Genomic DNA, 12,279 nt, shown 5'->3' with positions numbered 1-12,279 from the left:
TTTTAACATCTCACCAATTAATTCAACTTCTCTACAGCGGCAATGAAAATCTGAACTGGAGCAAAATGTGTTCCAGGGACAAGAACCGGTGTGTGGCCACAAATTTACATCTATCCTTTTAACAGACTCTCTTATCCTGAGCAACTTACCAAAAGTGCATTCAAAAGGGTTATGCATGCAGCCATATAAAGCACTAAATTATTACTGCCATATTTTTATCAATTTGTAACACTACTGTGGGAATCACTGTGGGAACATTAAGTGCTGTCATAAGGTGTACAACCATATACTAATGCCCTCACTTAAAGCACTGCCATTAAGTGCTGTCATAAGGTGTACAACCATATACTAACGCCCCCACATACAGCTTCCCATGCCTGTACCACCACAAGCTTTTACCGCCACAAAGTCGTCAGGTTCTTCTGCAGAAAAGGTTTAGGCTGCCCACAGGCTATTGCCCCTACTGCTGATACCCAACACAAAGGACCTTATTAGGGGGGGGGGGGGGGGGTCAGAGTATGAGAAGGTAAGATGTATGCTTTTTCAACCTGTCCTGGACAGCGACCTCACTGTCCTGTCTGCTGTGGGGAGCTCCTCCCACCACTAGGGGCCAGAGCAGAGAAAGGGCCACAATTCAGAGCCACAAGCTGTTTGCCACGCTCTCATTTCACCACACTGACTGTGACGCACTGTGGATTAGTGTGCATCTGTCACTACATTAAGGACAACAGTGCATTTGTTGTACACAGTATCGTACACCTCTCTCCTGCATTCTCAGTGTTACAGCTGAAATAAATGACAAAATGACTGGTTCCTTCTGAGCACATCTACAGTTTATATACTGTAGAATCATGCAGTGTAATTACCAGGCTGACAGCCTTACTTTACACAGGCTGGATAATTAACATATATTGCTGACTTTGAACAAACTGGGGCTTTGTTAACAATCAGCTAATTTTAACCAATCAGATTTCTTCCCTTCAGACAGCAAAGCACTACCTGACATTATTGTCATTTAACAGATGCTGTCATCCAGAGCGACTTACACAGTGCATCTAACTATGTGGCATGAAAAGCTGCACAAACAGAATATGACTAACCACACCCAAACAAGCGTCAGCGACGAACACAGTGTGGAGATCAAAATGTGTCCCCAGTTTGACAAACGCAAAGCAATATGGACATGCCATGGGTACATACCAGCCCACCACTAGTGAATCAAAAGTGAACCAAGGAATGCCAAGGAGTGAGGGCATCACTCATCACAATAATGTCCTGCATTTTTAAAGCTGGATGTGTATGAACGTTGCGGAGACATGGCAACATCCTCACAGCAACAGCGAGTGCTGATGGTAGTCACTGGTGCCTTACCATCCACTCCAAGGACACAAGCTGACAGTCATCCCAGATGGATATTATGTCTAGACCCACTAGACTGCAAGACTGTCTGCTCAGCAAATAATTAGATAACTGAGGTCCCATGTGTCCGTGTGGCACTGGGAGGAATATGAGCTCATCTTCGCTTCCTTTTTAGGATCATCCTGCTGCTGCTTCCTTCTAAACCTGTTTGCCCTTTGCCTGGGTGACACAAAGGCACCTCCTGTTCAGAGAGGAGCAGTGTCCTACTGCAAACCTGATGCACAACCCCCTTCTGTCGCTGAAATTTTTTAACCTGCTTCTTACCAGCGAAGCCTGTACCATTCCAACCTTGAATGTAAATAATGACATAGCAGTTAGAGGCTCTTCACCTGTACACCACTCATTTTTGGAGACGGTTTCCCAAACCTGCAACAGTAAGCCCGAAATGTGAAAAAAATTAGAGTGCAACCACCTTGTAATGTTGGGATTAAATTTAGAAATATGTTCAGGAAAGTTGCGTTTTTGCCATTTTGGTCGCATTACACCTTCCCGAGTCTGCACACAATGATGCGTTACACTACGGAATGGCTGAAAGAGACCCAAACGTTGTGGTGTGCAACTTTTCTGAACACGGTTGAGAATTAAATGAATGAAGCTTAAGGTATCCTTTCATCCTAATTCTTTTCCAACATATGGCTGTACAGATACAAAATTTGTTGTAAAACCAAAAAAAAACACCTGACTTCATTTTTCTTTTTATTGAATCTTATTTTGTAAGATAATGCTCTCAATGTATGTCATCTAATAATATAGTATAAAAAAATAAAAAAGTACAAATAACGACGAGGAGACAAAGACACAGTAATTATAAACAACAACCACAGCGAGACAAGGGGACCAGGGTTTTGTGGAGGCAGCACATCCCGTCTACGCTTTCCTTCCAGTCTGTCTCTGTGCTATAAAGTGTGACGTATGAAAAAAAGCCTCCAAGTGAGACGTCAGTCTGCAGCCAATCCCAAACAAGCTGAAAAAAATAGTGTTTATCAGGAGATCTTACTGAGGGTAGCAGTCTCGTACAAAGCCCCCTAACCGGGGGGAAAAGACAAACCCATACTTCTGTGGGTGAAGGGAAAAAAAAAATCAAATATATAAGATGAATTAAAAAATGTAATAAAAGACAGGCCCAAAATGGCCACCGTGCTCCGTTCAGCTGTACAAAAACAGTCCTTGGCAAAGAGGTCTAACGTAACCATCTGAAATGTACCGGCGAGGAACCGGAGAGGAAAAAAAACATGGCTACAGTTCCCATGATGCTGTCGAGTGGCTGTGTGCTACAAAAGAGAACTAAAAACCTGTGGGACAGAGGTCTAAGAGGAGGGGATGGGGGGGGTTGGGGTTAGGTTGGGGTTATGGGGTTAGGTGCAGGGTGGCAGTGTGACCTCTGACCCCAAACCGTGGTTGTAGATGCTACGAGAGGCGGACATTCGACTGCCCAGCTGATGTGTGCGTCATGATGGTCTGAGAGGGCGGGACAGGGCGGGGACGGGGGGGCCTCTCAGGTGCGCCCCTGTTTGAGTCTGTCGATGTGGAAGGTAAGTTTGAGGGCGGGGCCCAGCTTCAGCCCCATGTACTTCATCATCATGTCGCTCCGCAGCAATAGGAGGGCCTTGCCGTCAATCTCCTGCAACAGAGAGCAGGGATTGGATGCACATTCCTCACACTGATACTGTCAAATCTCTATCGTCTCACACACATGCAATACTGCAGCCTACCAGCAGGGGTCAGCAGGGGACTCACATACATACATACATACATACATATACACATGCATGCACCCACGCACACACCCACCCACGCATGCGCACCCACAAGCACACACGCACACACACACACAAACGCACACAAACACACACACACCAACAGATAAATTTGCCATGAAATTAGAACAATGTCCTGAGATGACTTGGTCTACATCCCTTTGTTATGTGGGCGCAATCTCAATGTAAGTCAGCATACTGGTGCCTTCATATTACACCCAGACACAGGACTTCCAGTACGCCCTGCTGGTGCTCAGTGCAGTGACCTGCGTAATGACGGTATCTGATGGGCACAGGGCGGTACGTACGTGTTTCCGGAAGAGGTCGGCGTGCGGCCCCAGCTGTGGGTCGATGCCCCGGATGAACTGCATGACGTCCTCCACCGTCCACAGGTTGGGGTCCTGCCCGCCGGGTCGCGGGCTGTCCCGGGGCGACAGGAAGCGGTCGGAACCTGGGGGGGTACGGGCAAGACCGCCGTCTTTACAACCCTGTCCTAAACGTGTAACCCTGACCTTGGTGAGCCTCCGTTAAATTACATTGCATTACTGGCATTTAGCAGATGCTCTTATCCAGAACAACCGACACAGGTTACAATTTCACATGTTACCCATTTACACAGCTGGACATTTACTGAGCCAGTTCTGGAATAAGTACATTGCCCAAAGGTAAAGCAGCTGCAGCAAGGACTCAAACTGGCAACCTTTCGGTCATGGGCACTACTCTTTACCTCTATGCTAAGCTGCCACTCATTAGAAAAATAATAAAATAACAAAGTTCAAAGATCCCTCAACTGTTCTCAAGAGCTAGTCTTGAATCATGTCTCTACAGCATTCTAATAGAACAGAACCATGCCAAGAGAACGTTCAAATGGCCACTGCACCGACATTTTGAAAAATGCAGTTGAACTTGGGTGTGGGGTACAAATGTCCCTCCCTGCCACCAGGGGGCACCAACCTGCAGAGCTGAGGCGTAGAAGCTTGGTGGGGGGGCTGCCTCTCTGTGACAGGGACCGCAGGGCCAGGGGGCGTCCGGGGGTCCCGGGGGTCAGTGAGGAGGGGTCCAGGTGCTCCGCGGCTCCCCCTACCCCGTTCTCCATTAGGAACGGCTCTGCTGGGGGGGGTCAGGGTTTCAGGGGGTACACATGCAGCTGTTCTGAATCCAGACGTTTAGCTGAAGTAATCTGGTACAGTTGTGGTAGTCTTTATTGTGCCTTTGTGCCTTTATTGTGCCTACGCTATTTGTGCCCTGTTATTTGATTACACTGAACTTGTGCAGACATGACCCTTACCAACTAACTTAAAACGCATTGTCTAAAACACAATGCTGAGTTCGAGGCAACTGAAATGAAAACTGCAAAAGTCATCACACTCGTGTGAAACCTTCTGACAAGAGAATAATATTAACAGTGACTAACAACAAGGTCACCAGGAGTACGGGAAAGGAGGACCTCAGAGAGGGAGTCAGGGTGTACCTTCAGAGGAGTGCCGGAGGTTTTTGGACAGCTTGTGGGAGAGGGGGCTGGTGAAGGATTCCTGAAGGTAGCGCTTGGTGCCCCGGCCTGGGCCGGCCGGGAGGCCCTCCCCAAACCCTCTCCTTTCTGCAAGAAATGGCAGGACGAGGGAGCAGTTGGATAGGAACCACTGAAGAAACCAGACACTCAGACAGCAGACAGACTGACGCCGAACTCACAGACACCAGGCAAACAAGCACAGACACCACACGCTACCACTAAGAAGCAGTTCAAAAAAACTGCATTGAGTGAGTGCTGGCCACTTTCAGATTCGACAACTGGGGGCAGTGTGGCATAGTGGTAAGGAGCAGGGCTTGTAAAAGGAAGGTTGTTGGTTCGATTCCCCGGTGGTGCACTGCCATTGTACCCCTGGGCAAGGTACTTAGCCGCAGTTCATTGCCTCAGTACACATCCAGACGGATAACCGGTAAAAGCGTCTGCTAAATGGCAATGATGTAATGTAATGTAACGGTGAACCACTGCCAGTCTCAGACATCAATTTCCCAAGTAATTACCTCAGGCACTCAATATATTTTAATGTTTTGTCTTTGTCATCCTTACAGACATCTGACAGTCTCACAGACACTCACGACCACAGAACCTGACAGTCTCACAGACACTCACGGCCACAGAACCTGACAGTCTCACAGACACTCACGACCACAGAACCTGACAGTCTCACAGACACTCATGACCGCAGACCCTCATAATCACGACACCTGACAGAGTCTCACAGACACTCAGTGACAGACATCATGAAGAATCACAAACACTTCACACTCAGTCGATACGCAGTGAGACAGAAGCTAAAGATGGGTGACTAACGCTTCTCTATCATGAACCCATTTTCTGTTTCAGTTTACAGCCTTTCTGTTTTCAGTGCGGATTAATGAAATAACAGCAGTCAGCAGCACCGGTAAAGACCAAGCGATCTCTCCGTCTGCAGGAGCGTACTCACCCTGGGCGGGTGTGCACTGACCCGGGCGGGTGTGCACTGACCTGGGCGGGTGTGTACTGACTGTGGGCAGGTGTGTACTGACCTGTGTAGGCGTGGCTGTCGTAGTGCAGGCCTCCCACGGGCACGGGCTGGCTGCCGAACAGGTTGTCGCTGTGGAGGTTGTGACAGAGTTTCTCCAGGAAGCGCAGTACGTAAGTGACGCTGTTGACCGTGGGCAAGGTGAGGGTGTGGTGCTGCTGCTCAAAGTACGCTGCAGACACACAGAGCACAAGGCACGGTCACGGTGCGGTCAGCTGGGGGACGGAGCGGTCATACAGAGCAGGCACGGTCACGGTGCGGCCAACTGGGGGACGGAGCGGTCACACAGAGGTCAGACAGAGGAGGCACAGTCACGGTGCGGTCAACTGGGGGACGGAGCGGTCACACAGAGGTCAGACAGAGGAGGCACAGTCACGGTGCGGCCAACTGGGGGACGGAGCGGTCACACAGAGGTCAGACAGAGGAGGCACGGTCACGGTGCGGCCAACTGGGGGACGGAGCGGTCACACAGAGGTCAGACAGAGGAGGCACAGTCACGGTGCGGTCAGCTGGGGGACGGAGCGGTCACATTTATATTTATTCATTTGTCAGCTGCTTTTATCCAAAGCGACTTACAAGCGAGGCGGAGTACAACACAAGCAAAAAACCATAAGGAGTCAACAATATTAGAAGCGCTGCATGACCAGGTTTCAATCGTTGACCAGATAAGGTACAAGCTAGCTGGTAGAGACAGCGAGTGCATTAAACCATTAGATTATTTTATTTACTTATTTTTTATAGTTTAGTAGGAAACAGTTTTGAGACATGAGAAATTCCTTTGGTAGTGGTTCAGGTATTCAGGCGAGAGTGGAAGAGCTGTGTCTTCAGATGTTTCTTGAACACAGAGAGGGACTCAGCAGAACGGATGGAGTGTGGAAGTTCATTCCACCATCGGGGGACAACGGCGGAGAAGGACATAGAGGTCAGACAGCAGGCAGGGTCATACAGAGGTCAGACACAGCAGGCAGGGTCACAGTGCGGTCAGCTGAGGGGGGGGCACGGTCACACAGAGGTCAGACAGGACATGCACGGTCACAGTGCGGTCAGCTGGGGGGGGGGGGGGGTGTCAGGGCACGGTCACACAGAGGTCAGACAGAGCAGGCAGGGTCAATCAGCGGTCAAACAGTGAGGGCACGGTCAGAGAGGGCTCAGTCAGTACGATAAAAGTGTGGTCAGTTGGTGAGGGCACGGTCGTACAGCGGGCAGCCTGGCATACACTGATAGGCAGAAAAGTGTTGCCGTGGTTAAAGGATTGGGTCCTGCAGCTGAGAATCCAGGATAACTAAGGCAGAGTTGAACAGATTCCGCTTTAAATCTTCTACAGACAGAGACTGATGCTAAACACTAACCTCAGCACAGGAGCAGAAAGGGCTAAGGCGAGGAGAAGCTGGTTCCTGTCTGGCAATGGCCACCACTGTCCTCTAAGCATCACGCTCAGAGCAACGGTGCCGCAGAGGTCAGGGCTGCAGGCCAAAATATCTTTTACTCTATCAATCAATTAAATGGGTTTGATTTGCTGGGAAAAACAGCCATATTGTCCCCAGGTTCGGGCCGGCAGAGGGCCATGATGTTTGGCGCTGTCTGCGTTTGGATGTTTGGAGCTGTCTGCGTTTGGATGTTTGGAGCTGTCTGCGTTTGGATGTTTGGAGCTGTCTGCGTTTGGATGTTTGGAGCTGTCTGCGTTTGGATGTTTGGAGCTGTGTGCGTTTGGATGTTTGGAGCGTCGCTACATGTACGGTCCGTTGTGTTCACATTGCAGATCTCCCAGCGGGTGCTCCTTCTGCCCAGACCCTCGCTGAGTCATGTGTGACGTGTCCTCGAGAAAAACGCTTTCGGGTTTCCGTGGTAATGAAGCCATCTGTCTCAGCGAGGTGCACAAAGCTGTGAGCTCATCTTAAGCGTGGGTTAAGGCGGGTAGATCAGTGGATGGATCGGTGGGTGTGTCAGCGGGTGTATCAGTGGGTGGAACGGTGGGTGTGTCAGCGGGTGTATCGATGTGTGTCGGCCGGCGTCAGTGACCGGAGGTGGCTGTTCCCAGCATGCATTGCTGACCTGAGATGACCTCGCCGCCGTGGCCAGGCTTGAGGCAGGAGAAGACGGTGCCCTGGTTGTGGGCGCAGTCCACGCAGGCTTGAACACACTGCTGCAGCACCGAGGAGGCCCGCCCCGGCCCGAAGTGGTCCGGCAGCTGCTGCAGCCGCCGCGCGTCCAGGTGAGGCCCCGCCTTCCCGTACTTGTTCAGGTAAACGCACACTGCAGGAGACAGAGCCGGCGGTGAGCGCACAAACACAGCCGGGCCTGGAGGCCGCGTTCCCACAGCCCAGCACCACGTCAAACACAGCCGGGCCTGGAGGCCGCGCTCCCACAGCCCAGCACGTCAAACACAGCCGGGCCTGGAGGCCGCGTTCCCACAGCCCAGCACGCCAAACACAGCCAACAAACTCAACAACGCTGCCGACGACTCACAGGCGAGAGCAGCCCTGCCGCCGGAGGGGGCGTCTCCAGCACAAAGAGAACTGTCTTAACTGGAGTGCATTTTATCACTTCTCTGCTTCCAGCTGCGCTTCCCGCGGGATGCTTAGCGGAAACGAGCGAGATGATCTCTGAATTTGTGTGGCTGGGCACGCAGCATTGGTTAAATCTCTGCGTGCTCCGCGAGAGGGGAAAAAAGCAGGCTGAGGATTAGCGCTTCCTAAATTTAAGCTGTACTCCTGGGCTTCCAACTCTCTGAGAACTTAAGCACTGCCGCGCGGCACGAAGCTACATTTCCTGGCGAAAGTGTGCGGAAAATCTGGCATCACCCGGCAGAGCAAGATGTTCCGTTTCCAGCCCTTACAGCCTCTGTCTACAGCGCTGTGGGCCTTCCGTGGCCTGACTGACTGAGGCGTGGCTTCTACCGGGAGGCACAACGAGGAAGAGACTGAAATAATTGTAATAAATGGTTAAAAACATCACTGAGTATCAAAGACCTACAGCAAACACACAGCACTACGAATGGAATGCAACACAGAAGCGCAAACGTAAACAAACCTGTGGGCTGATAATCTTTTTTTTTATGCAAACGCTTTTTTTCTCTGAGAAGCGAGAAGCGGTGCCATTCGGGGGAAGGTTCAAAGAGACAGTACCTGAATCACACTTCAATCTCACTGCACACGCTTCAGAGCCTGCCTGCAGCCGAGCGCAGTTACCTGGGCTGGGGTTCAGAGCCTGCGTGCAGCCGAGCGCAGTTACCTGTGCTGGGGTTCAGAGCCTGCGTGCAGCCGAGCGCAGTTACCTGTGCTGGGGTTCAGAGCCTGCGTGCAGCCGAGCGCAGTTACCTGTGCTGGGGTTCAGAGCCTGCGTGCAGCCGAGCGCAGTTACCTGTGCTGGGGTTCAGAGCCTGCGTGCAGCCGAGCGCAGTTACCTGTGGGTGCCTGCAGGGCGGCGCTGGGGATGGTGGCGTTGTCCAGCGGGACAGTGCTGGTGTCGGGCTCCGGGGTGCTGCTGGTGGGGGAGGTGGGCACAGGGTTGGGCGAGACACGGGGTTTCCTCTGCACAGACGCACATGCAGAGAGACACACACTCAGTGCACAGTATGCAGAGAGACACACACTCAGTGCAAAGTATGCAGAGAGACACACACTCAGTGCACAGTATGCAGAGAGACACACACTCAGTGCACAGACACTCAGTGCACAGTATGCAGAGAGACAGACACTCAGTGCACAGACACTCAGTGCACAGTATGCAGAGAGACACACACTCAGTGCACAGTATGCAGAGAGACAGACACTCAGTGCACAGTATGCAGAGAGACACACACTCAGTGCACAGTATGCAGAGAGACAGACACTCAGTGCACAGTATGCAGAGAGACACACACTCAGTGCACAGTATGCAGAGAGACACACACTCAGTGCACAGACACTCAGTGCACAGTATGCAGAGAGACACACACTCAGTGCACAGTATGCAGTACACAGACACTCAGTGCACAGTATGCAGAGAGACACACACTCAGTGCACAGCGCACAGTACACAGACACTCAGTGCACAGTATGCAGAGAGACACACACTCAGTGCACAGTATGCAGTACACAGACACTCAGTGCACAGTATGCAGAGAGACACACACTCAGTGCACAGTATGCAGTACACAGTGCGCAGTACACAGTGCGCAGTACACAGCGCTTTTCCCCCACGCCAGCCGCTGAGTGGAACAGGAGCGCCCGGGCTTTCCCTCAGTCACACAGTTTTACCGCTCTCCCAATTCAAAACTACACAAAACCTTTACCAACAAGAACCAGCCATTCAGTGCAAACAGGCCCATCACTCTGCCTGCAGGTTAGAGTGAATTTACACCAGAGTTAAGTCTGGTCTTAAACATTCTCAGGGTTTCTGATTCCACTATCAACCCTGGTAAACCCAATGGAACATATCAGTCAAATCATTCTGAGAAACATATCAGACTCTCTGAAACTTTATGAGAACGGCATGCACCTCTCGTTGTGGGACAGTCTAAAGCTCCCTAAAATGACTGTGCTCAGTCATACTGTGTCTTGTGGTCCATCAAAGTTTCGTCTTAACTTTAGAAAACAGCCTCAAAAGCAGCACAGGCGACCTTACAGAAAGAGGAAGCTCTCAGAGGATTGTGGGAGGCCCCACGGAGGGGGTGACGCTCGGTCCTTACCTTGCTGCCCGGTTTGGGGCCCCTCTTCTTTGGGATCTTGATGGGCTCCGCCTGGCCCTGCTGGACCCCCGCCCTCTGTGCCCAGTTGGCTGGGAGTCGTCCCCGGGGCCTTGAGAGGGGGCGTCCCGGACCCGCCATGGAGCCCTCCAACCAGGCGGCTCTCTTCGCCCATCCCAACTGAATAGGGGGTGGGGGGAACATCAGAAAATGAGAAGCCGAGGCTGATGGGAAACCTCTCACACATTGCACGCTCGGAAATGGTGGCGGAGCTTAGAGTCTTACATTACATTAAGTCATTTGCTTACATTGGTTATTATCCATTTAACCATTTAGACAGCTGGATATTTACTTAGGCTATTGTGGGTTACAGTAAGTACTTTGCCCAAGGGTACAACAGTACTGCCCTAGTGGGGAATCAAACCAGCAACCTTTCAGTTATGAGCCCGAATTCTTACCACTATGCCACACTGCGGTCCATTCTTCAACCCATAATTATGAATTTTGCATGCTGCTTTTTTTTTTATCCCAAAAATTTGGGATTCATGTCAAGAGTATAAAATCAGAAACAGCAACATCCGGGCTCTAGATACCACCAATCTACACACTTTCATTCTCTACTCACTTCTGACAGCCCCCCCCCCCTCCCTACCCATGATCCTCTGTGCCTCACCTTGCTGCCAGGCTTTGGCCCCCTCTTCTTTGGGATTTTGATTGGCTCCAGGCCCTTGGCGGGCTGGCCGGCCTGTGGCCCCGCGGTCGGTCCCTTCGGGCCCCAGGGGCCGGGCAGCTTGGTTTTCCTCCGGCCAGGCTTGCGCCCCCGTTGTCCCGGGGGCTTGCCTGTCACCGGGTGCATCCCTGAGCCCTCCACGCTCGCTTCTGGAAGTGCCCCGGGGGTCTTCGGCAACACGGCTGAAAAGGAAGAAACGAGCGCTGATCACACAGAGGCAGCGCAGCGCTTCAGAGAGGCCATGATGGGGGGGGGGACCTCAGAGAGGAGTCAGAACCCAAAGCACACCACAGAGCTCAGAGCTCAGGGCTCAGGACTCAGAACACAGAACACAGAACACAGAGCACAGAGCACAGAGCACAGAGCACAGAGCTCAGGACTCAGAAAACCACAAACCCAAAACACACCACAGAGCTCAGAGCTCAGGACTCAGAACACAGAACACAGAACACAGAACACAGAACAAACCACAGAGCTCAGGACTCAGAACACAGAACAAAGAACACAGAACCCAGAACCCAGAACTCAGAAGACAGAGCACAGAGCTCAGAACTCAGAACCCAGAACCCAGAACCCAGAACTCAGAACTCAGAACACAAAACACAAAACACAAAACACAAAACACAAAACACAAAACACAGAACACAGAACACAGAACTCAGAGCTCAGAGCTCAGAGCTCAGAGCTCAGAGCTCAGGACTCAAAACACAGAACACAGAACACAGAACAAACCACAGAGCTCAGGACTCATTCTTCTGTGAGGTGAAGGGAGACATGCACGGAATGCCGTTACTGCTTTAACAGCATAGTGCAGCACAGCCCTTTTAATCTGCACCAGAGTTCTGGCCGTGAGGCGTAGAGTGGTTAGGGGAAGTATACAGACAGACAGACAGAACATTGTCAAACACAGACAGCATCGCACGCAGCCCGCAGACAGACACAAGGTGGAGGAATGCCCAGACAGTGAGGGAATGCTTTTGTGCTCCGCAGTGACTCTGACCCACATTGGCTTTCAGCTGCAGGACAAAGAGGCGAGTTGTGTTACATGGGCCGGATGCCTCTGGCCCTTTAACGAAGGCTGGGAGAGACAGGCCACTGAAAAAACGTTATTAGCGGAGTTAATAAAAAAACAGCCTGGAAGAGAACGGACCTCTGCAGTGA

At 51.4% G+C, this 12,279-nt stretch overlaps 1 protein-coding gene across 3 annotated transcripts in view; it reads right to left on the bottom strand.

The window, feature by feature from the left end:
• Positions 1 to 2,150: 2,150 nt before the first annotated feature.
• Positions 2,151 to 12,279, bottom strand: part of LOC118784603 (polycomb protein SCMH1) — a 26,134-nt gene continuing 16,005 nt past the window's right edge. For 2 of the 3 annotated variants that reach the window (XM_036538923.1, XM_036538925.1), the window contains exons 8-16: positions 11,062 to 11,300; positions 10,392 to 10,568; positions 9,126 to 9,252; positions 7,775 to 7,975; positions 5,727 to 5,894; positions 4,648 to 4,773; positions 4,131 to 4,286; positions 3,485 to 3,627; positions 2,151 to 3,040 (exon numbers count right to left, since the gene is read on the bottom strand). In XM_036538923.1, the coding sequence (XP_036394816.1) occupies positions 2,915 to 3,040; positions 3,485 to 3,627; positions 4,131 to 4,286; positions 4,648 to 4,773; positions 5,727 to 5,894; positions 7,775 to 7,975; positions 9,126 to 9,252; positions 10,392 to 10,568; positions 11,062 to 11,300 (1,463 nt within the window). In that variant the 3' untranslated portion in view covers positions 2,151 to 2,914. The remainder of the gene's footprint in view (positions 3,041 to 3,484; positions 3,628 to 4,130; positions 4,287 to 4,647; positions 4,774 to 5,726; positions 5,895 to 7,774; positions 7,976 to 9,125; positions 9,253 to 10,391; positions 10,569 to 11,061; positions 11,301 to 12,279) is intronic. The other variant, XM_036538924.1, reaches the window with a different exon arrangement.

Source organism: Megalops cyprinoides, chromosome 10, assembly GCF_013368585.1.
Source record: "Megalops cyprinoides isolate fMegCyp1 chromosome 10, fMegCyp1.pri, whole genome shotgun sequence".
NCBI lineage: Eukaryota > Metazoa > Chordata > Actinopteri > Elopiformes > Megalopidae > Megalops > Megalops cyprinoides.
This window is presented reverse-complemented; position numbering and strand designations above follow the sequence as displayed.